This window comes from Lissotriton vulgaris, chromosome 1_1 (genome assembly GCF_964263255.1).
Source record: "Lissotriton vulgaris chromosome 1_1, aLisVul1.2, whole genome shotgun sequence".
NCBI classification, from domain to species: Eukaryota; Metazoa; Chordata; class Amphibia; order Caudata; family Salamandridae; genus Lissotriton; species Lissotriton vulgaris.
The window spans coordinates 1,667,701,892-1,667,726,705 of NC_141685.1; the positions used below are offsets into that span (position 1 = coordinate 1,667,701,892).

Genomic DNA, 24,814 nt, shown 5'->3' on the forward strand with positions numbered 1-24,814 from the left:
TTGGAAATTTCAAAGACATGCATCGATTTGTGGTGTGTGATAGTAGCCCCATAAATCTGTTAGGCCAAGACATTTTGTGTAAAATGAACTGTGCCATATACTGTTCACCAGATAGCATAGAACTGCAAACCCCAGATGAAGATAATTTCTATAAAATGACCATGCTAATGATTGAGGCAGAGAAAAATAAGTTGTTTCCTGTGTCTGATAGAGAAAAGATACCTGATGAATTGAAAAAGGTAGTGAAAGAGAAGGTGTGGGATTTCACAGGAGAAGATTTTGGATTAATGAAAGCCGTGGATCCTGTAAAAGTCTCTATAAAAGAAGGTGTGAGTTATCCGAACATTCCCCAATACAAAATGACAGCAGAAATAATTGAAGGAATAACTCCAGTGATAAACAAAATGATTGACCAAGGCATTCTGAGAGAGATAGAAAGTAGTCCTTGTAATTCACCGATAATGGGATTGAAAAAGCCAAACGGAACATTTAGGATTGTACAAGACCTTAGAAAGGTTAACAAAATAGTTGTCCCATGTTGTCCAGTTGTACCAAATCCAGCAGTGATTTTATATCAAATTCCCCATGACGCAGAATGGTACACTGTGATCGATCTGTGTAATGCGTTTTTTACTGTTCCATTGCACCCAGAAAGCCAGCCAATATTTGCGTTCCGGTTCGGAGATCGTATTTTGGCATGGTGCCGAATTCCTCAAGGGTATACGGAGAGTCCATCTATCTTTAATCAGTTGCTAAAGAAATCACTAGAAATTTTGAGCATGCCTGGAGAGTCTGTATTGGTTCAGTATATTGACGATCTCCTAGTGGCATCGAGGACAAAAGATGCATGTATAACAGATACAGTTGCATTGTTGAATCATTTGGCAGAGGAGGGACATAAAGTGTCTCCATCAAAATTACATTTTGTCAGAAAGAAGTGCAATACTTAGGTCATAAGATTGCCAAAGGAATTAGACAAGTCACTGCTGCAAGAATCAGAATGATGCAAGGAATGCAGCCACCAAAAATCCAAAGGCAAGTAAGAATGTTCCTGGGAATGGTAGGCTACTGTAGACAATGGGTTAGTGGATTTTCACTGATAGCAAAACCATTACAGAGATTAACCGGAGCAGATATCAGAGACCCTATAGTATTGACCAAGACTGAGATGGAAGCATTTGAACAGCTAAAAACGAGCTTATGTGAAGTTCCAGCTTTAGGGATGCCCGACTATGAAAAGGAGTTCGAGTTGTATTGCAGTGAACGAGAAGGATGTGCATTGTCAGTGCTAATTCAGAGACATGGAAAACTGAGAAAGCCAATTGCATGTTTCTCAGCTGTTTTGGACCCAGTTGCAAAGGCATTGCCAGGTTGTCTGAAAGCAGTAGCAGCTACAAGCGTAAGTCTAAAACAAAGTGAAGGAATAGTGATGGGATTTCCTGTGAGGGTGTATGTACCTCATTCTGTGGAGATTCTCCTCACTAGGACAAAGACCCAGTACCTCACCAACAATAGAATGACCAAATACGAAAAGGTAATTTTGGGAGCAGAAAATGTGACAATCTCTACATTTGTAAATATTAATCCTTCTACCCTATTGCCTGATACCATGGAAACTGAAGTAAGAAATTAGGTTGATCACAAATTCCTAGATGTTCTCGAATACTGTACCAAACCAAGACCAGACATCAGAGATGAGCCATTGCCTGAATCCGATTATGTAATATTTGTCGATGGTTCGTGTCTGAGAACAATTGAAGGTGTTTTGAGTGCTGCATATGCAGTGTGCACAGTGGCAGATGTACTGGAAGCATCTAGTCTGAAAGGAATTTGTTCTGCTCAAATACCAGAATTGATTGCTTTGATTCGAGCATGTGAACTGGGAAAGGAAATTAAGGTTACCATAGTGACGGATAGTCAGTATGGATTTGGGGTTGTCCATGACTACGGACAACTGTGGTCCCAAAGAGGTTATTTAACTTCTGCAGGATCCCCCATACATAATGCCGAATTCGTGAGAATGTTGATTGACGCAATTCAATTGCCTGATAAGATTCCAGTAGTGAAATGCGCAGCTCATAAAAAGGGAGATGACTACATAACACGAGGTAACAGGTATGTAGATTCAATTGCAAAATATTGTGCCAGAAATCTTGCATCCATAAATTGGGATAGGAGCAAAGAACATGTTTCAAGTACTTTAATGCTAACCACAGTAGTTGAGACTTGGCAGGAAGTGAGGCAAATGCAGGAAGAAGCTGACGAGGAAGAGAAAAACATCTGGTTAAAGGCAGGATGTAGGCAAAGAGAAGAAGATGAAATTTGGGTTTACAAAGATGAAAGACCAGTAATTCCTGATAGCATTATCTCAAATATGGCCCGAATGTACCATGGTCAAGCTCAGGTTGGAAGGGAGGCCATGCTTCGTCTATTTAGACAGACGTGGTACAATCCTAAGTTCAGGATGATTGCGGAAAGCCTGTTCCAGAGATGTTTGATATGTCAACAGTTTAGTCCAAACAGAAAAACAAATGTGAGTCTGGGAACCATAGGACGGGAGAGACTTCCATTCACACGAATGCAGTTGGATTTCATAGAACTTCCACCTTGTAATCAATCAATCAAATAACTTGTTAAGCGTGGGGGGGGAGGGGGAGGAGGTGGGGTGCTGCTACTGCTCGAAGAGCCAGGTCTTGAGGAGCCTTCTGAAGGTGAGCAGGTCTTAGGTCTGCCATAGCTGGGTGGGGAGGGAGTTCCAGGTTTTGGCGGTGAGGAAGGAGAAGGATCTGCCGCCAGATGTCGTTCGTTGGATGTGCGGGACGGCGGCAAGGGCGAGGCTGGCGGAGCAGAGCTGGTGGGCGGGGGTGTAGAATTTGAGTCTGTCGTTAAGGTAGGCTGGTCCGGTGTTGTATTGTGCTTTGTGTGCTTGGGTGAGGAGTTTGGAGGTGATCCTCTAGTTGACTGGGAGCCAGTGCAGGTCTCTTAGGTGGGGGTGATGTGGCTGCGGCGGGGGACGTCGAGGATCAGTCGGGCTGAGGCGTTTTGGATGCGTTGCAGTCGTCGCAGGTGTTTGGCTGGGATTCCTGCGTAGAGTGCATTGCCGTAGTCCAGCCTGCTGCTGACGAGGGTTTGTGTCACTGTTCTTCTTGTTTTGGTCGGGACCCACTTGTAGATCCTGCGAAGCATGCGGAGGGTGTTGTAGCAGGAGGAGGAGATGGCGTTGACCTGCTTCGACATGGAGAGGGAGGAGTTCAGGATAAATCCTAGGTTGTGTGCGTGGTGCGTGGGTGTTGGGGTTGCTCCCAGTGTGGTCGGCCACCAGGAGTCGTCCCATGCGGAGGGAGTGGGGCCTAGAATGAGGACCTCCGTCTTGTCCGAGTTCAGTTTCAGGCGGCTGCTCCTCCTCCACTCGTCGAGGGCCTTCATTACCTCGTGGAGGTTGGTTTTGGCGGTGTGCGGGTCCTTGGTGAGGGAGAGGATGAGCTGGGTGTCGTCGGCGTAGGAGATTATGTTCAGGTCGTGTTGGCGGGCCACTAGTGCGTGGGGGGCCATGTAGACGTTGAACAGGGTCGGGCTAAGGGATAAGCCCTGGGGTACGCCGCAGATGTCGGTTGCTTCGGATCGGAAGGGCGGGAGACTGACTCTCTGGGTTCTACCGGAGAGGAAGGACGTGGTCCAGTTCAGGGCCTTCTTCTGGATTCTGGCTTCTTGGAGGCGTGTTCTTAGTGTGCGTAACAGGCTCAGGTATGTTTTGGTGATCATTTGTCTGTTCTCTTGATGGGTGGAAGCTTTCCCCACGAGGAGAAATGATGGACTAACTGTTGCAAAGTTGCTTTTACGTGAAATCACCCCAAGGTTTGGATTTCCAGTAACGATCGAAACTGATCGTGGAACGCACTTTCAAAATGAACTTATGCAAATGATCTGTGAAGCCCTGGACATTCGTCTGAAATTGCATTGTGCTTACAGACCTGAGGCTTCAGGGGTAGTTGAACAAGTGAATGGAACAATAAAAAACAGGACTGCAAAAATGTGTTTGGCAACAGGACTGAAGTGGCCAGACGCCTTACCACTTGTTTTGATGACATTAAGAAGTATCCCTGACAAAAAGACTGGATTGAGTCCACATGAGATTTTAATGGGCAGAGTGAGGAGACAAGCATTTGTACCAGTTGATAAACTTTTAACTATTAATGATGACATCATACTGGATTAAAACCTGTCTGACGTGGTGACTTCTGTGTTCCATCAGGTGGGAACTGAATCAAACACGAAAGAGAAACATCCAGCTCATGATCTAGTTTCTGGAGAGTGGGTTCGAATAAAGGTACATCGCAGAAGAAACTGTTTGGTGCCTCGCTGGCAAAGACCAAGACAAGTTATACTGGTCAGCACCACTGCAGTTAAATGTGCCGGAGTAAAGAGATGGGTGCATGCAAGCCCCACCATCCGTGTGTCTGAACCGGAGAATCCATACGAAGAAGGTGAAAGCACAACTGATTCTGATGGTGAACCAGAGAAAAATCCAGATACTGAAGCTCGACAAGAACGTCGACATCTTGAAGTATCAGATGCTAGCTCTGCGTCTTAAGGAGAAGGAGAAATTGTCGAAATACCAAATTCTGAAGACCAATCTGAAAATTGAGATTTGCTAGAGACTGACAACAGGAAATCCACTGAGCAAAGTGGAAATAAAACTGGTGATCAAGAAAATACTGAAGAACAGTCTGGAAGCTCTGAAAGCAGAAACTAAAATCCTGACACTGGAAAAGAGGAAATAACTCACGACAAGGATGAGATTCCAAGTACCAGCTATGGAGATGTTCTTAACAGATTGAAAGAACTGTCAAAAGAGAAAATTGATTTTGAAAAGAAAAAAAAGACATATTAAAGTTTGTCATAAATGAAACTGTTGAAGAGACTGAAAGTGAAACAGACGACAATGCAGAAGAAACTCCATTGAGAAAGAGTTCAAGAAAAAGTGCTTGGAGCGTGGAACATAACACCACGGAGCCTAAGACAAAAAGAGTTTGTAAAGGAGATAATTGGCCTAAAGAGAATGATGGACTGAGATTTAAACTGGTTAACAAAGCAAGAAAGCCAGAAGATCAAGTAAGTGAAATAACCAGTCAAAAGGAGGAGTTGGGAAAAAGAATAGAAGTTGTTCACAGGCCAAAAAGAGTGAGAAGACCAAACAAGAAATACAAGTCACCCGAATGGTCGCATATTATTCTACCTCAGATTGAGGAAGTAAACAGGAGCCAAGAGAACTTATACTGCCCAAAGTCAGATGGAATAAGCATTTGCAATGCAATAGGTCTCGCATTTGCGAGAGTTTGAGCTATTGGCATTGTAAATGACAACGCCTTTTATTTATGTGTTTTGAAAACATGCAAACGGGGTGTAAATACGCACTTTGTACTTATAGAAGCAAGGCTGGCAGTGAAAGAGGTGCAGTTATTGCCAACCTTGCTTCTCGTAAGCAAGGACTATAAACACCGGTTGCACGTTTTCAAAACACATAAATAACGAGAGTTTAGGCTATTGGCATTGCAAATGACAATGCGTTTTATTTATCTGTTTTGATAATTAACACATAAATAAAAGACATTGTCATTTACAATGCCATAGCTCAAACTCTTGTGAATACGGATGTTTATTGTACTTAATTTCTTCTTTATATCGCCTCAAACGCTTCTGGCCACTTTGATGCTAGTGACAGGCATTCACACCAGCATTTGTGTTTATGGTTTTATTACGGTGCACATACCTTTGGAGGAACTGGTGGCCGAAGTGGCCAAGGAGCAGGAATCGTAAGCTGAGCCCCAGACACTTTAAACGCATATTAAACTCGTCCTTACTGAAATACGCCTGGCCCTATGCGAATAACTGCATGTTTTGTTTACAATGTGTACTGGAGTTCAATTAACATGTTATATATTCAAGGGGTGACTGAGGCCATAGCTGCTGACTTTGGATCTGGGAACTAGGTTCAAGTCTCGGTGTTAGCTCAACATCCTGTGATTCTGGTCAAATCACTACATCTCCCCGTGTCTACCAAGAATTAATGTGTCCTCGTATAACGTAACGGTGGTCATGGAAAGCGCTCTGATACCTTCCGATCGAGTTTGTGCTATAAAAAACTGCAGAATGCAGTGACAGCAGGCACATTGATGTGCGCGTGGTGAGCGTTGCACAGGAAGGGAAATCCTTTCAAGAGGGTCATTTTCTCTCTGGATTTCCCTTCTGTTTTTGAAACTCAGGAGACAGCAACATTGTTGTGGTGTCACCAGGGCTTTAACCCCTTTAGCGCGCTGCAAATTCCTCCACAGTGCGGACGTTCCATTGCGCGGGTGGGATCGGAACATTCAGCGGACACGCGCAGTACTAGCGAGGTAGTGTACGCGACGTCCGCTGAACGTTCGCCGCACTTAAGGGGTTAAGTGATACTAGTTTCCAATACTATATACAAGCTTTTGTTGCTGCTTATTTATCTTAAGCAACTAGCAACCATTGACAAAGCCAATAGTTCTGACTTGTAGGTATGATGTGACTTGTTGTATCATATCTGGACGTAATGACATGAACAGCAAAATACAAGTCGGGCGGCACACTGTGCTAAACACAGATTTTTACTTTACGTGTTTGTAAGCACGCAGCAAATAATGCTCTGTCACATGCCCCAGTGTGAGCAACACTCGTGGACAAACTGCAACAAAAGCAACGCAATCAACTTTCAAGCTGCAGATGCAATAGCAGCCACCACTGCATTTGGATAAATGTGTGTGTGCGAGTGTCTGTGTGTGCGGAATGGGGTTTAGTTGTAGGGGGTGTGTGTCTCTGTGCGCTCCTGTGTGTGTGTGTGTGTGTGTGTGTGTGTGTGTGTGTGTGCGCGGCGGCGGGGGGGCGTGTATGTCTCTATGTGTGCGTGCGTGTGTGTATGTGCGCTCGTGTGTGTGCGAGTGAGTGTCTGCTTAGAAGGAGCTAAAAGGGAGACAGGAGATGGTGAACACGCGCGCGACCTGATCCGATTCAGCCAGGCTGCGCGTGCCAGTCTCTTGTCTCCTCTTATAGTCCTTGTAAGCAGAACCGCCGACAATAGGCTTGCTTTGCGACAGCAGGGCTTCGCCCTGCATCGCAGAGCGAGACCTAAAAAGTGAGTAAAGAACTGAATCACAGAAAAAAGTGCTGATTGATCAAAGGTACAGGATAAAGACAAAACCTGAACTCCTGATATAAGGAGAACATTGTAAGTGAAAGGTGAAAGCCTATAGATGACAAAGGTGTAAGAGAATTGTAAAAGCAGATAAAAAAAAAATGGCTAACAATGAGCACACAACGAAATGTTCTATCTTTAGAAAAAGGTGTAGAATGTGTTTAATATGTACAGGACTATTAATATGGATATGGATAATTTTAGCTATTGTCATTCCTTTCCAGAATAACTTCGTGAAGTTGAAACATAATGTGAGTGCACATGAACAAAATGTTGAATCAAAGTCTAACAAACAGCATGTATATAGACCAGAAATGCATCAAGATAGGTCAATTAGTGACTACACTAAGAACACGTTTTCCAGATTGTTGTCTGAATATGTTAGGACAATGGATGCTAGTGACTGCTATGTGTGTGTAAAATTACCTGCATCTGTTTCAGAAGGGGTGACCACCATCTTCCACTTACATATGGTGTCACGTGTAGTGTAATTGCAAGTTTGTTTTATCAAACAGGGAAATTAGAGTACTATTATTCAAATTCAGATGATGTATTTGCAAAATTGAAAGTAATTAATGCAATGAATAAAGTAAAGCCAGCTAAAGTAATGGGGAATTCTTTTTGGAAATGGATGAATTGAGCCACGAATATCCCTTCAAAAATAATTTGACTTGTAAAATGAGAATTGAGGAGAAAGCATTTTTAGATATGGTTGAAGAGAGAAGAATTGCTTATAAACGTAGTGAAAAAGTGAAACATGAGAAATCCAAATATTGGACATTTGAAGATGAAAATCTTGATGATAGAAATATGAATGTGGCCATAAGTATAGACACTCCATTGTTAGGGAAATTCTGTATTAGAAGAGACAACACTGTGTATGACAATTATTTTGTGGGAGCAAGTCAATGTAAAGACACCTATAGAATAATAGGGGTTTGGGATTTAAAGGTGGAAAAGATCCAGTTTTCCATGGTACTTATTTTATTTGCAGAAACAAAGCATATTATAGATTACCAGACCATTGGTATGGGACGTGTTATGTAGGTCTGGTCTTTTCTAAAATCTTTCATGTAGATAGAGGTACTAATGGAATACATGAGATAGGTAAACCTTAAAGTCGTAGAAAAAGAGAGTGTAATTGAAATAATAGGTGATATTTTTGGAGCACTGATACCAGCAGAGGGAATATCTTTTAATGCAAACCGAATTCGAAGATTGTCAACGATAGTAGATCGTTTGTCAACAGACACAGCAGGTGGATTTTTAATGGGGAATACTGAAATGGTTGCTATGAGAGCTATAGTGATGCAAAATAGTCTTGCTCTTGATATAATATTGGCAAAAGAAGGAGGAGTTTGTGGAATTTTGAAGGTAAAACACTGTTGTACCTACATTCCAGACAAAAGTCAAAATATTGAAAAGTACATTACGAACATTACAGAATTGCATAAGGATATTGAACCACTGGAAGTTGATGGTGTTCTTGAATGACTTGGTAAAAGTTTTTCAGCAGTTAAGCATTGGTTCCTAGAAATAGGTAGTTCAATTATAGGTAAGATACTAATCCCAGTAACAATAACAGTATTAGTGATTTTGATGTTAACATTATGTTGCATATATAGAAAATGAAGGAATATTCGAAAGTCAATAAAGAAAGCAATTCAAGAAAAACAAGAAAGAGAAAACTGTGATATAGAAATGGAGGAATTTCGAGAAAAGCTCTGTAAAGAAACCAGAGAAGAGATACTAGAGTATAAACTGTACTAATCTGAAGAACTTGAAACATGTTTGGATAAAATTTTCAAACTTTTGGTAGATATTTGGTGATGAGATCACCAAAGGAGGGAGTTGATAGAGCGAGGTGAAGAAACAAAATTTATTATACCCCTCGTGAAGTCATTTCCTCATATCTGTAACCTTTATTAATTGTGTGGTTTGGAAAAACTAATCAATGTAGTATAGAATGCACACACAAATACACGTGGGAATATTAATCTGCTTGCATAGAAAACTATAACTGACTAATTTAATAATGTTGTCATGTTGTTTATTGATGCAAAGCTTTAATTTAATCAAAAGCGGCCTAAATGTCCTTTCTGTTTATGTATTTTGTGGCAAAAACATGGAGTTAGGTGAGTATATCATGCATATGTGCTGCTTATTTGCTAGGTAACAACTAACAGGGAAACCCTTAGTATGGGGGGGGGGGGTAAACAGAAGGGCTATATTTCAATAATTAACATTTATTTGTGTTTGTTTCTATGATAGTTCACATTCTGGCTCGTGAGGCCTACCTAAAAATGGAGGCTTTCGATTAATGTGACAGTGAAAGATACTGCGCACGCGCGGCTAAAGCAGAGATTGAATGTGAGCTGCGAGAGCTGTTTAAGGACGGCTTACCCTGGAAGTCCTGATGACTGCCAACAGAATGAACATTTGAGTTACTGATCGTGGGAAAGAAACCTGTAGTAACTAGTTGAGGATGTGACTAGGACAAAGACTTTTTCATACAAAGGACTCTTTAATAATTCAGCTGATGCTACGGAAATTGAATATTAAGATGATGAGGTGATTATCATCCACCCTCAAATTGTCCAATCAGAACTTGAGTTTGTACTGACAGTTACTTTTTTAGATAGATAAGGTTAGTGAAAAAGGGTATAAAAAGTTGTGACTTTTCCTAAGAAAAAACTCTTTCGATTTCCTCCTGAGATGCTGTCGGTATGCTGATTTTCCTGAGATGTAAGATTCTTGAATAAATGTTTTATTTCTTTGAGAGAGAACTGAGCTTTAGATGAGGTTATTAGTTAGGAGAAATGGAATTTGGGAACTATCTGTCCTTTTGCTAATACTTGTGTTCTGAGACCTAAATAATAATGTTTATTTCTGAATCTCTGAAATAAAATGAATATAACTGCTTGAGATAAACTTTTACTCTTAAGGTTATTTTTGAATCAATAAATAAATAAAACGAATTTACTGTTAGACATGCTAAACTTTGCTTTGAATAAAAATTAGATAAATGGAGAATTAAGCTGGTCTTGTATTTTCCTAAGCCTAATTTTTACTAGCAGATTCATCGACTATAATGGTGGTGTGTCTGAATAAAATGTCTTGTTAATAAAAACCATGGTAAAACTCATTAAACTGCAGATGTAAATAGTATAAATATTTAGTTTTGATTTAGACACTCCGCTATGATACAGCAGCTCTCCTTTGAATCTCACCGATCCATGAAGTAGGATGGAAGTGTTTTGTGAAAGGTGATATGGTTTTAGAAAATATTTCCGGAGTAGCTCTGCATCAATCGCTACAGGCTTTAAAATATGCTTATCACAATTAACATGTCAGACCTACTGCCCTAATTGAATCTTTTCATAACAAACATTTCATATCTCTGGCATCCGATGCAACTTTGTTTAATGAACAGATTAGTCCTACTGACTTACATATTGTCTTGTCATCTTAACTTGGCCACCTTTGCCTTCTATAAAAAAAGTGCAAAACAAGCACCCGTGCAGGGGAACCACACAGCATCTTCCCATGCAAGTGCTGTACCGAAAGGAATCAACATGAGAATGCAGCCAAATCACCGCTCTCAATAGTGTTTGTTAAAACGCTTTCTGTTGATCATATAAGGTCAACAACAGCTGAGCGGTCAAGCCAGATATAGGAAAACGGGTAACCATATGTGTCAAAGAGAAAATATCTAAACACCATGTCGTCAAAAAAGCAATTGCTGGAAAGAATGTGGTAGTGGGAGACATTACGAAGAAGAGGCCTACATCATTACTGTTACTGTACCACGGGGTAGTCATGGTCATCAGATAACTGGAGTTCCCACGCTTTTGATACTACATCGTTTAGCGCTCTCGCCCTTAGCTCTGGAAATAAACTGTAATGTGGCTGAATTGCTAAGTCATTGTCGTTGTTGGCATTCCATTCACATTTGCGTATTTAGCAGTTGAAGTGGTTATTGGTGGTTCACGGCTGCCATGTCATGGTTCCATAGCCTCAAGACAGAGTAATAAATATTCAGAAGCACATCGCATACTCTGTAGGCCAGGATCGCCAACCTTTTCTATGATGAGAGCAACGCATTTTTATTAAAAATCAATAACTACTAACAGTGTTGCAATAATGATCTCTTCAGACAAGATTCAATTAGTAGCCGTGTATGCAGGATTACTAGCAGTGATCACCTCCGTGCAACAGACAAGGTCACCAAGAAAAAAAAATGCTTTATCAATTTCAGTTTTAAAAGCCTCTACATGTCACAGGAATGACATATGCTATGCCCCCGGCGGCCACCTAGAAAAGAACATCAGTGATTAGACTTCGCAGTGCAGCCAGAATGACCACTTAAACAGTGGACTTAAATATATTTACTGTGCAAACATCAGCTAATTTGAAAATACGTGCATTTTACTTTTGAATACTACCTTTGCAATATTGTAAACATACCGAATTCAACTAAACAAAAAAAAAAATCATTTATTAGCTGGGGCTACACATAGGTGAGCTACTGACAGGTGGAGAACTACCAATAGCTTCTGAGCTCGTTTAAGAACCGCTATGTACACAATAGCAATGTGCTCCAGCTAGGACTGGATGCCGTACGCCAAGAACTAACAAAAGGAGCTAAATAACACACAACTTCGACAGTGATCACTCACATAAGAAATTATTGGTGCTTGCTTTTGAATAGCATGCAAAAACCCAATAAGTGTGTGGCGATGCAGTGCGGATGTCACAAACGGAAGGTTGGAAGAAATGAAAAGACAATTAGGAGGCCTAAATAAACAAATGGGTTTTTCGTTTGTTCCTGGAAATACAAAAAGTTTATTTCTTTCCAACAGAGTAAGGGAATTCCTTCAACAGTTTAAGTCTCAGGTATGAAAAGCTTCTCTCCAACTCTGGACACAGGGATCTTAGGAACTGCAGGAAAGTTTTCTAAAGAGGTCTCTAAACCTTGCAATGGAGTACGGATCTTGGGTTTGGTGGAGACAGATTGGACCCTAACACAGATGTCCATATGAGAGACACGAAGACCCTTAAAAGGTAATATGACTTTCCACAAGTGGCCAATGGAGCTCAGCCAATAAAGGAAATGCAGACATGTGATGAGAAGTTTGAAAAAGTATACACGCTACCACATTTTGCATTGCCTTAAGTTGTTTGCAAAGATAGCAAGGCAGTCACAGGTAAAAGAAGGCCCTGCAGTCAAGGCATGATAAAATAAAGCAAAACAAAAGGGGATGATGGACGGAGTGTTGAACATTGCAAGCACTCACCCCCAGTCAACTGACATGTTGAATCCATCATCATTGCTTAGCTCACTCCGCCACCCCAGTTCAGATATGGCCATATGCAAATCAGTCTGACCCTGTGCCTCATGGGAACAGTCCAGCCCGAAATGCCAAGCCATGTCTTGCCTGGACCGGAAAAAAGCATCCTGGTACGGTTTCTGGCTAACAGCCGTCATCAGGCAGGCTAGCTTGAATCCAGTGGCAAAGTGAGCAAGGGACCCACGCCTGGGCATACCTTGCCATCATCCCCTTTTGTTTTGCCATGATAAAATAAAGGCCTGGAACACAGTTTTCCTACAATCAAATGGGAAAAGTGAAATATTTTTCTGCAAATAACGAATATAGTAGAAGCAATTTGAGTTACCTTTTCGAATCTGATGTAAACAAGACAGAGTCACATCAAAGCAGATCCTAAAGATCTTACCAGTACGGCAAGTAGGTGTGAATCCTAAGTGGTATATTATAGAAAGTTTGTCAAAGGGGAGCACGAAGGGGTAGCGATGGGAGCACATTTGTCTTGTGTCAGATGCTAAACTTTCACCCATGTATCCCCTGTAGCAGCAGACTCTTCAAGATTTCGGAAGCAGTGGAAATACATTTTCTGATTGACTTCTTTGGAAGGGTAGCACATCAAAGCACAGGCCATCCTTCTGTGTTTACAGGACTTCAAAGAGGACGAGTGTGAAATTGCACAATTGGAAAGAAATGTGGATATGCATGAACTCACTCAAGTATAACTATTAGCAAACCAGATAAATGGCATGGCTTGAAGAGTGATATTTGGCTGTGACGAGGAGCAAAAGCCATGGTTGAATTTCTAGAATGCTCAGTCATTTCTATGGTCCAGATAGAGAAACAACTATAAAGAAGTCCAGAGCACTGCATAGAAGAGCCTGGTATTAAAGGAGAAAGCCAGAAAATATACAGGTGTGTTATTAGAAGAAGAGTCTTGAAAGGATGTTGAATATATAATAAACGAGCGGAAATCAGGGACTCCAATAAACGACTCCCTCCATACGACAAACAGTAGATGCAATTACATGCCAGCCTCTAGGGGAAGTGTAGGTAAAAGCTCATCCACTGCAACCCTGCCAAATGAGGCTGATGGTCGCCAGACTATTCCATTACAAGGGTATGTTTTGGTACTGTTTGTTTCATATTTAAGCAAGGATTCTCAGCATGTCAGGTAATAATTAGAGCAAGCAAATATTTTATAGATCAGGTGCTGGCGAATGCTTAATATTGGCACCTTAAGTCAGTTTAACAATAAATACTGTTTATTTAAAACCAGCTATTACTATAACTAACCGCACAGGAAAGTGCCACCTCTCTGTAAGAGACAACCGCTCTAGCATAAAATAAAACGACATTCATGAGGTGGGAACAGCTAGCGCACACCAGAGTGGTGGCCATTGATGAGTGCTCCATCACAGATTTATAAGTGAGCAGGAAACAGGCAGCAAGAACTCGGTCAGGCAAACAAGACTGCATCCCTGGGTTGAGAAAGCATATGGGCCAACTGGGCACGGTCACCGAAGCGGGAGAGAACCTTGCTGGACTGCAGGCTCACACTAGGTAACTGGACGTCCCCTTCGATGGAGTAATGGCAAATAGTGGGCAGATGACGCTTAAACCATGGGTGGTCAACTTTCCTGTCCCTCCCTATGTGTAATTTCAGATGCATTGCCTTGCAAATCCAGATAAGAGGAAGGAGGGGCAAGGGATCTGGAGTCAAGTCGTGACCAGGGGATTTAGAGGGAAGAATTATCTCCAATGCCCTGTCCGGCAGTGGCATCAGCGCAAAAAGGAGCTATCCTGCTGGAATGGTACTGTAAAGCATCACCAGCAAAGAGCTGGCATATCTGCTCAAGGAAGGCGGACCCCCAGATTCTTCGAGCTAGAGGTGGCGGTGAGCGGTAGTGTTTGAATGGCTTACAGAGTTGGTACACACTCCCTCTTACTGAAGTAGCAGCTATGCACAGAACAGAATAAAACCATTTTTTGTTCAGATAAGCTTTTATTAATTGTACAGAGAAAAATTGCATCTAGTTGTAGCTTTCCATTCCATTGTGCTTAAAGTGACATGTGCAATTTAATAATAAATAAAACCTTCTTAGCGGCTACACAGTTTTTTGTTCCTTTACTGTATGGCCTATTACTTTATTCACATCTTTATTGTGCACATGAGTTCCCTACTCATACGCTACATGAGAGCAAGGGTAAAGCTCAATGGCATAACTTTAACACAAACAATATTTCTTCTCCCCAAACAAATTTAACTTCCTATCTATATCTCTCTATCTCTCTATCTATATCTATATCTCTCTCTCTCTCTCTCTCTATATCTCTCTCTCTCTCTCTATATCTCTCTCTCGCTCTCTCTCTCGCTCTCTCGTCATTGCATATCAGTCTATAGGTAGCACAAGGCATTGCTATGTGTACCTAATGCACTGCTAGATTCCTGTTCCAAAATGAACTCCGTTACATTAATACATAATCTTTAGTTTAACCGGAAACATTCAAACTTTTGTTCTATATCCCCGTCCTGCTTCCACACTGGTTAAAGAGGTCTCCCTCCAGTGGTTGAACTGGCATCTGGGAAAACGTGTTGCATTTTCTTCCCAATTTGCTCTTGGGCAATCACTCCCAGGCACAAGTGACTCACTCTGGTCCATTCTTTTTTAGAGTCATTTGTCTAACATTTTGCAATATTCAGAGACTGGTCTTGAAGTTGTGCTCTTTGCTAGGATTGGACATACCTGGGGTTGGGTCATTTTTGATCTCCACCCTGCCTGTAGAAAAACATTGCTCTCAACTATTTTCAAGTGTCTGTCTTCCAAAACACCTTGAACGTTAATCAGTGACTAATTCAGAAGCCCCAGCTCATTCATCAGTTGCAGCAATGCAACCTGATGTGGTCTAATGCCAAACTCTTATGCTTTTATCCCGTTTTCTAGTCGTATTACCAGTCATTCAGCCTACCCAATATGCAGATTTTATATCCTTCATCTTCAGAAGAGTGTAAACAGGATCAGGCTTGTTCATCTATTGTAGTCACTTTCCTCCTTGGGTGTTCACTTCCTTGGTTGCACCCTACAAAGGGGCTGTCCTCTGCTTACAACACAAAGTAGATCATCAAAGATCATCTCTTTTCAAGTATGCTACTCTTGTATAAATGAACTTGAAAACAATCTCTGTTTTGGTTCCTTTAATGCAAAGGCTGCATCAACGGAACAAGGGAAGCACCATCCTTAAGTGCTCAGAATTTCATTCGTACCCTTCACCATGTACTAGGAGGTTTCCCCAACTCATTGTTCCTGTTGTCTTTGATGCTTAACAAATACATTTTCAAGCTGCCACATCTACAGCAGATTAGTTGCTTACGCCAATTTAGTCCTATACATGAGCTGGCAGTGCCAGAGTGAAAACCATGGTGCTTCCAACCTCTGCATGGTGAGCCCGTCATGAAGGCGCGGTCTGTATCAAGTTAAATTAGTCTTAAGGGAGCTAGAGTCCTTTTCAAGAAGAATAAACTGGATACACGGTTAAACTAGAAGGATGCAGGTATCCACCTTTGTGTTATCCAAACACTATTTGGTGAAAATTCAATTGACGGCCTCGAATCACAGTCTCACGGATTTGCGCCACAATCAAAGACATCGAACAGCAGTGCAATGGACTTCTCATATCGATGCATATTGATTTAGAGGGCGATGTTATGTACAAGCAGCTGAAACCTGTAACCAGAGTAAACCAGCCATTTTTGTTCCTTCCCAGAATCACTGCAAATACTTTAGTTGCATTAAAGTAGAATTGGGTAGCTTGGATTAGTACCAAATACATTTCTTCAAATGAAAGTACAGTACAGAGGACACTCTCCAGCAATGTAATCAAGGAATTCTTGAAAGCCAACTGCTCCTGTATCTTGAAGTTTTATACACCCAAGTCCTGCCCTCTTTATGCGACAGTGAAAAATGCTTCACAAAATTGCATTTTTGTGTGTTTACAAGGACATATAAATTGTACGTTTTGACTGGTTAGAACATGAAAGCCTGACGGCACAAATAATAAATTGTAAGTGCCTTTTGACTAAAGAGACCAATGAAACTGTTGGAGGGCTCATGTGCAGGTACAATAGGCATTACATAAGTGGAATACATATCATATCTTTAGTGTGACAGGTTTTTCTTTGCAGACTGTATTGCTGATGCATAATTTTGGAAAAGGGACACATTTTTGGGATTGCAAACATCTGAACAGATGTTGCCTACTTTTTAGGACGTCAAAGTAAATCTGAGAACAAACAGTAGGGTCAGGGTGATGGGCTAGCTCAAATGCATTGGCAGCAGCAAAAATGCCACAGTCGGACCCATTTGATTGTCTTTGACAAAAAATAATGTTTACTTCCAGCTTTCCCTTTGGATCCACTTGGGTAGCATATAATTGTTTCATTTGTGCCTGTACATAATTAGAAACAGGCCGCCGGAGGCTGTCTGCATATAGCACTTTTCCACCAATGCAAGCAGTTGTTACCCAGTGATGATGATCATAAAGAATCTGCACAGTATCAACCACCACTGCTTTAAAACCACCGGGTGACTGAGAGAGCAGTGTTGTTTGACTAGGTGAATGACCCAAATGCAAGCTCACAATCGTGTTCACAGCATCTATTAATCGATCATTGAGCCAGCCACCAGACAAGAGCGCTTTGGCATCAGACATATAAAGGTGAAGTCCAGCTACCCATATTTCCTCACTTTCATCTTCAGTCTCAGAAGAGCTGGAGATGTCCAGTTTATCCACAGCCCTAGCTGAATAGTTCCCCACCAGTTTTTCCATTTTAACAGTTCCTTGTTTTATGTTGCAAGCATTGTACTTCTCCTTCGTAACGTTTCCATTTCTGTCTCCAAGATGAAAAATGCTCTTCCCAGGTATTTCAGCTATGTGGAGTCCTAGGAAATGCTTAAAGAGCTTCTCCCCCATTCGCGTATCCGTTCGTCTGTTCACTCGCAAACCTTTATCACCAACCTATATATATAAAAATATTACATGAGTAATGACAGTATTTACACTTCAGACACTAAGACTGTATAGACCTCAGAATTCCTAATCCCCTCATTATTGTTCATTCTCAATGCTAGGTCAAGGATTTCAAAAAATTAGATTTGTTGAACAAAAAGAAAACAAGGGTATTTAACACAAAACCTTTAAGTACAAAAAGGCAATCTCCAGGTTGACAAAGCTGCATGCAGAGCATGGCAGAAAATACGTTTCTTACCGTGTGCATCTGATTTGCAAGGCATATTTGTCATCCATACGGCTTGAAAATAGTAGCCCCAGTGTTAAGAACAGGCCAGAATATGTTTTAAAATATTAATGAACATTTACTTTGTAAACACACCACGAGGCCAGACACCACAGACAAACAATGTAACATTGACATTCTACAGAGAAATCACACAGTGCTTCACTTTAACAAGTAGTGCTCAGTTCATTTTAGAAGCACAAGTGTCAATACCATTTAGAAAAATGTGTCTGAAATGATAGGATGACTCCTGATACGAGGAAGATATTAATACTAGAGGACCAGTACCACACACAAAAACGTCCTCCAAATTGTAGAATCTTTTTCATACATGTAATATTAGCAGTATGCAATCAATGATGTGTCTCTGGAGATCTCACCTTCCTCCGACGTCTGACACACAGCATTCAGCCAATCATTGAGAATGCAACTATGACACCCTCCAGGGTAGAGCTATCATGAAGAGGATTCGCGCACAATCTACCTTTGCAAAGTTACAGATACTGTTCTCCCCATTTAGTAATAGCAGAAGTACTTTTAGAATAGCTAGCACATGCCAGATGATTCTGACACGCTTAGAGATTAATGAGCTCTCTGTAGAAGCAGAGACTCTGAAATTGCATGGCTTGCTTCACATAGACTAGTGTTTTCCAAAACCTTTAGAACCACGACCCAATTTTTAGAACGACTAACATTTGCAACCCACCTACCTTTAATGGATGGGAGGTGAGAGATTTTTTTAATGTAACCAAAGCATTGTGTGGTAGTGGATTGTCGTTTACAGAGCACATTTTCCATTAAAATGGCCACTAAGTTTGCACTGACCTACACAGTTTATAAAACTACATTGCACACAAATCATGTGTAGAAATAGTGTTTCATGACTGGAAGTAATGGCATCATGAAGTAAAGTGTCTTGATCCTATTACAATCTGTTTCCATCACACTTCAATATTACAAAGGAAATTGCTTCATTTTTGTTTTTCTAACTGCTGAATGTGTACAAGTAATTTACAGGCACTTATCAGCCTTTCCGTTCACACTCTCTGTACCCCAACAAGATTGTCACATAATTCACTTTACTTTTCTTTCTTGGACTACAAAGCGAGAGGAGTTCATAAACACCAATCCCCATGTTATATACATAATCAACAATTTGTCAGAAGACATAGTCTGACATTTGACCCCTATCTTTAATGAGCAGCAAATGTGCCAAGATGAATACAAAATTTGAAGGCATCTTTATTTATTGCTTGGACTTTCGCATTCCCACAAAAACTCTGCGTGCTCCATTTGCTGTGAGCATAAAGATGGGCCCTTCCCAACAAAGGGCTACATAAATCACACTACTTCTAAAGACAGAAGGCAGAACTCGGACAGAAGGCAGAACTCGGACAGAAGGCTGCTCTATAACAGTATTTTTTTTACCAGCAAAGAAAATGCAGAACAACTCGAAACAATATTAATCTGTAGTGTAACTATTTCCACCGTAGCCATCTTCATTAAATTCCTAATCGTTAGCATGTCTGCACAAATAGACCCTCCTTATCAAAATCAGCGAGAATCCCCCAGGTAGAGAACTACTTATAGTGCACAATTTGTTCTGGTGAGGAAAGTCATCTTACTGTGGAAGGGGGCGATCACACCAAATAAAAATGTGGCAAATGGTGTGGTGAGGGAAGTCAGGAAAAGGTTTGCTCGCCGTACTTCCAACAGTTGCACAAGCTTGTAGGAAAGCCCATTTCACGGATGTAGTGTGTAGAGAATCAGAGTAGTTTTTGCAATGTTTGGCTACCTTTCCTACTGTGGCATTTAATTCAAGCTTCTTATAGGCATCTCTACCATTCAATTACTTTTTGTACTTTTCACCCACCAGGAGACTGACCTCACTCGCTAGTAACTAGAGGTCCAAGAACCTGAAACCTCTGCACAGAACAGGCAGCGGCATGCACCCCTTCAATACAGGCTTCCTGAATGAACCCAAATGTGACCACAAACTTTCCTAAGAGGCCATCCCACATTTGACGAGTAGCACAGGGGTTTTACTACAGTAGGTATCTAGGTGGAGGCCCTACACCTTAGTATTCTAATTTTGACCAAGATGGGGTACTTCAGTGCAAAGAAAAGGCCTTCAGTACCATAAGAAGCACTCCTCCTTAAACCCACTCACTCAGGTCCTCACATGAATTAGCGAAGCTTTGAGCCTGCCAGTTTAATAAAGTGATGAAGGTGAGGCAGAAAGTTGAGATCAGAGCGCAGAGGCTGTACGATGGGAAGTATTGAATATGCTACTTACTAGTATGCATCTGTTCTTGGCATGTAGGGCTGCTGACATTCATATCTGTGCATAGATCGCCGCCTAGTGTTGGGTGCGGATGATTGCACATTGTTGTGCTGGAAGAGTCTTCGAAGTATCATGAGATAGGTGGCTCCTCCCCTGGACTACAGTGCGCATGGGCATCAACTCCATCCCCAGATTGTTTTTAGCCATTGTGGCGAAGATGGAGTGAAACTTAGAGAATGATGACCATGCTATGAGTATATATGTGAATACTGCAGCTGCTACAGGCACCGGGGAGGAGGGCGGGCGATATGAATGTCAGCAGCCCTACATGCCAAGAACAGATGCATACTAGTAAGTAGCATATTCAGTTCGAGGCATGTGGGCTGCTGAATTCATATCTGTGCATAGAATACATAGCAGTCCCTCCATTAACGGCGGCCGCCCGTGCCAGCTGCAGCAGTTTGGAAAAGTGTCCTGAGAACAGCCTGTCCTACAGCTGCCTGCTGTTTGGAGTGCACGTCTACACAGTAATGCTTAGTAAATGTGTGTGTGGTAGACCATGTGGCTGCTCTGCATATGTCCTCTAACGGAATGTTTCCAAGGAAAGCCTTAGAGGCCCCCAACTTTCTGGTGGAGTGGGCTCTTGGCGGAATGGGAAGAGTGCATTTTGCCTTTGCATAGCAGATCTGAATACATTTCACGATCCACCTAGCAATACCAGCCTTGGAAATAGGGTTACCTTTGTGATGTGGCGCAAAGGCGACAAAAAGCTGCTTAGTCTTTCTAAAATCCTTGGTCCTATCAATGTAATACATTAGGGCCCGTTTAACGTCAAGGGTGTGGAGCATCCGCTCCGCCAGTGACTCAGGATTTTGAAAGAAAACCGGCAACTCAATCGTTTGGTTGATGTGGAACTGAGACACAACTTTGGGCAGAAACTTAGGGTTAGTGCGGAGCACTACCCTGTTGGAATGAATTTGGAAAAATGGCTCTTGGATTGTGAGGGCTTGCAGTTCACTAACCCTCCGTAGCGATGTAATTGCTAAAAGGAAAGCCACTTTCCATGTCAAGAACTGAATCTCGCAGGAATGCAGTGGCTTAAAGGGAGGACCCATCAGTATTGTAAGAACCACATTGAGGTTCCATTCAGGAGCTGGTGGAGTCCGTGGCGGAATGACTCTTTTGAGGCCTTCCAGAAATGCTTTGATGGCAGGCACCTTGAAAAGTGAAAGGTGCTGTCTATTTTGGAGCTACGCGGCCATCACAGACAGGTGAATGCGAATGGAAGTATAGGCCAGATTACACTTGTATAGATGAAATAGGTAACAGATTATGTTTTGAATAGAAGCATCCAGCGGGTCAATGTTGTGGTTCGCACAATAGATGACAAACCGCTTCCATTTTGCCGCGTAGCAGGCTCTAGTAGTGGGCTTTCTAGCCTCCCGAATGATGTCCATGCAATTGGGAGGTAGGTTGAGGTAGACAAACTCTAGGACTTCAGGAGCCAGATTGCCAGGTTGAGCTGTTGCGGATCTGGGTGCTGAATGTCGCCATGGCTCTGCGTCAGAAGGCTGGGTGTGAGATGTAGCCTTTGATGCGGTACCACGGACAGTTCCGGAAACGTGGTGTACCATGGTTGGCGAGCCCACGTTGGAGCAACTAGGATGAGAGTCATCGAGTGCTGCCTGAGTTTGCGTGCCACCAGCGGAATCAGAGGGGCTGGGGGAAAAGCGTACGCAAGTTTGCCTGACCAGTTCATCCATATCGCATTGCCCTGCGACTGTGGGTGTGGGAACCTGGCGGCGAAGCTTTGGCATTTTGCGTTTTCCTTTGTGGCGAACAGGTCTATCTCCGGATGACCCCACCTTTGGAAGTACGGGTGGAGTACAGATGGATGTATCTCCCACTCGTGCATCTGGTGGCTGTGCCTGCTGAGCAGGTCCGCCATCTGATTGTCCTTGCCTGGGAGATGCTCTGCCATGAGGAAGATGTTCCTCTGAATGGCCCACTTCCACATGCTTTGAGCCAGATGAGACAGTTGCGGAGAGTGTGTGCCTCCCCGCTTCTGAATGTAGTACATTGCCGTCATGTTGTCCGTCCGAATCAACACGACCTTGTTGCACAGATGTACTTTGAAAGCTTTTAGTCATCGGCACAAATCGGCCAGGCTAGGCCACCCTATTAACACTACTTCCTAGCGCACCAGGAAATTATTTGCGTGAGTGACTATAGCAAGTAGTGGTGTTCCAGACGCTGGTTGACCGCCTTTTGAGCCCAGGCCATCCAGACGGGGGTCGGTAAGCAGGCTATATAGCTTCTATCGAATCGTCCAGGAGCCCGGGTTAAGAAGGGGGCCCACGTGGAAACGCCAAGAATAGACAATCATACTGACGAATTCGGAAAGGAGTCAGCTGGATACCTGCACATGTTTTGAAGTAAGACTTTTTGTTTTAACCTTGGGAGCGATACTTTGTTAATTAATAGAGCAGTGGGTATAAGACTTTCACACACCTCTGCAAAATTATGCGTAAAAAAAATCTACATATGGCATCCGAAATTCCAAAGAACACCATGGAAAACTACCTTGTCCAAGTGGTCAGCAAAATAAACAGCGAACGCAGACAATCGTTAGGTATGTCCCAATCACCTATTCTTCCTCCCATGAGCCCACCCACCTCCTCGCAAATCAATGAGTCTCTGTTACTAGACTCTAACAACGATCCTCATGCACCAGCTTCCCCAGTAACTGTCAACACTGATGTAAGCACAGTGAATGTGGGGGACACTGAACAACACGTGGTTAATGACTCAGATGCACAGCTTGTCATTGAGGTTGAAGGAAATAATGATAAAGAAGACGTGGAGGATGATCCACCGGCTAAACAGACCTCAAGGGCAGTTAGAGCCAGTCGCAGATTGCAAAGCAAACGTGGGGGGGCACGTTCTGGAAAAAACAAGGCCACATCACCACCAAAGGAAAAAAATACCTGCCAGAACAAGGAGGTTAATAATTTGAGGGACATATTGGAAGAGGATTTAATGTCCAAAATAGCGGAGCTGTTAGAAATAAAAATACAGACAATTGTTAAGCCACTTATTAGTAAGATTGACAAACTTTCTGCAGAGATAAAGAAAATTGGAAGCACACAAAATGTCTTAGCAGATGCAATAGGTAATGTCTTAAGTAATGTTAACAAAGGCAGTGATCCCCCAGAGAAAGATAATTAATCCAGGGTAACATCAGATGATACTCCTCCAGGAGTAACTCCTGCAGAATGCCCACAAACTTCTGGCCAAAATATTAACAACTTGCCACTAGAAGCCCCAACTGTCCAATTAATTGATTCAACACATGCTACAGTGCCCTCTAGTTTTGAAGAAAACCAAACACAATTTGTAGTTGAAGCAGCACCGTTAGTGCTAGTGCTAGCTAATACACCAACCCTATCACCGGACCAAACTGAGTCAGCCTCATCACTCAAAAGTAAGGCACTATACTGGCTCTCAAATAATATGCGGATAGCACAGGGGGGTGAACAGCGGTTGGCTGATGAAATTAAAACAGCAAGGAGGGTTGGTTGGATAGGAAATAAGCAAAAAAAATGGAAGGGCGACTGTGTGATACTAAACTTTTCGACTGCAGCTGCTCTTCCGGATATTTTGCCAAATATCCTTCCACCGCAAAAAAGAAGTAGCTCTATAATCCCTCTCACATTAGAATTCTTCTATACTGATTCACAAAAGGCCAACAATCAAAAACCCCGGAAGCCAGTTTGGTCAACAAGAGACCATGGTTGGGGAGGGGGACCATCAGCTCCTGACATGAATTACGCTCCCCAAAATAGGGTAGGTCCATGGCTACCAAATCACCACAATATTTTTCAAAACACTACTCCAGGGCAAAATTGGAATCAAATGGGCAGACGAGGGCCTGGTATAATAACCAACAATTGTGGGCCTACAGGAAATGTTAAATATAATGGAGGATGGCCAGGCATGCAGCAGAATGTACTGTATCCTAATACCCAAGCACCTATAGGTAATGCTGACTTTAATGGAGGATGGTTGGGCTCTTACCAGAACCCACCCTTTCCCATTACCCCTGCACCAAGATGGAATGCCCCCACAAATGGTTGGGGCTTCGCGGCCCCATCGTACAACTGGGGAGTTAGCACTTCAAATAGGTTTGAAGCCTTAGCTGGCTTAGCTGACTGCGACTGACTTGAGGGAAGGGCACTGACAACGCCATGTAGTACAAACCACACATATCCTAGGTTGTATCTCGAAGTCTAATCAAAGCAGATTGCACCTACTAAAATCTTGCAACAGTCATTACATCCTGTTGAAATAACAACACAACAACTGCATTCAGAGACATCTAGGGTAACTCCACCTTGTCAGGTAGTAGAAACAGGAGGGGTTCTAGGAAGTATAAAAATCATCTACTGGAACATAGCAGGTCTGAAAAAAAACCTTTCAGATCCGTCCTGGCACGATTACCTGACGAGTGGGGATCTAATCATGTTCCAGGAGACATGGGGGCTTGAAAACTACTATAAGGTGGACTATAGATCTTTCTTCATACCCGCAGTAAACACAAATGGGGGGAGACCCTCTGGCGGATTAACAATCTGGGTGAAAATCACAGGAGGCCTGTCCTTTAAGCAAATTGATATAAATAATCCCGACATTTTATT

General features: G+C 42.3%; 1 protein-coding gene across 2 annotated transcripts in view; it reads right to left on the reverse strand.

Moving 5' to 3' along the window:
• TMEM209 (transmembrane protein 209) overlaps nt 1-24,814 on the reverse strand; it is a 344,927-nt gene that overhangs the window by 102,747 nt on the left and 217,366 nt on the right. The window contains exon 9 of one of the 2 annotated variants that reach the window (XM_086918907.1): nt 14,526-17,556. The exons of the other annotated variant lie outside the window; for it this stretch is intronic. Within the exon in view, the coding sequence (XP_086775033.1) occupies nt 16,690-17,556 (867 nt within the window). The 3' untranslated portion in view covers nt 14,526-16,689. Of the gene's footprint in view, nt 1-14,525; nt 17,557-24,814 lie in introns of those variants that run through there. 2 annotated transcript variants of the gene reach the window in all.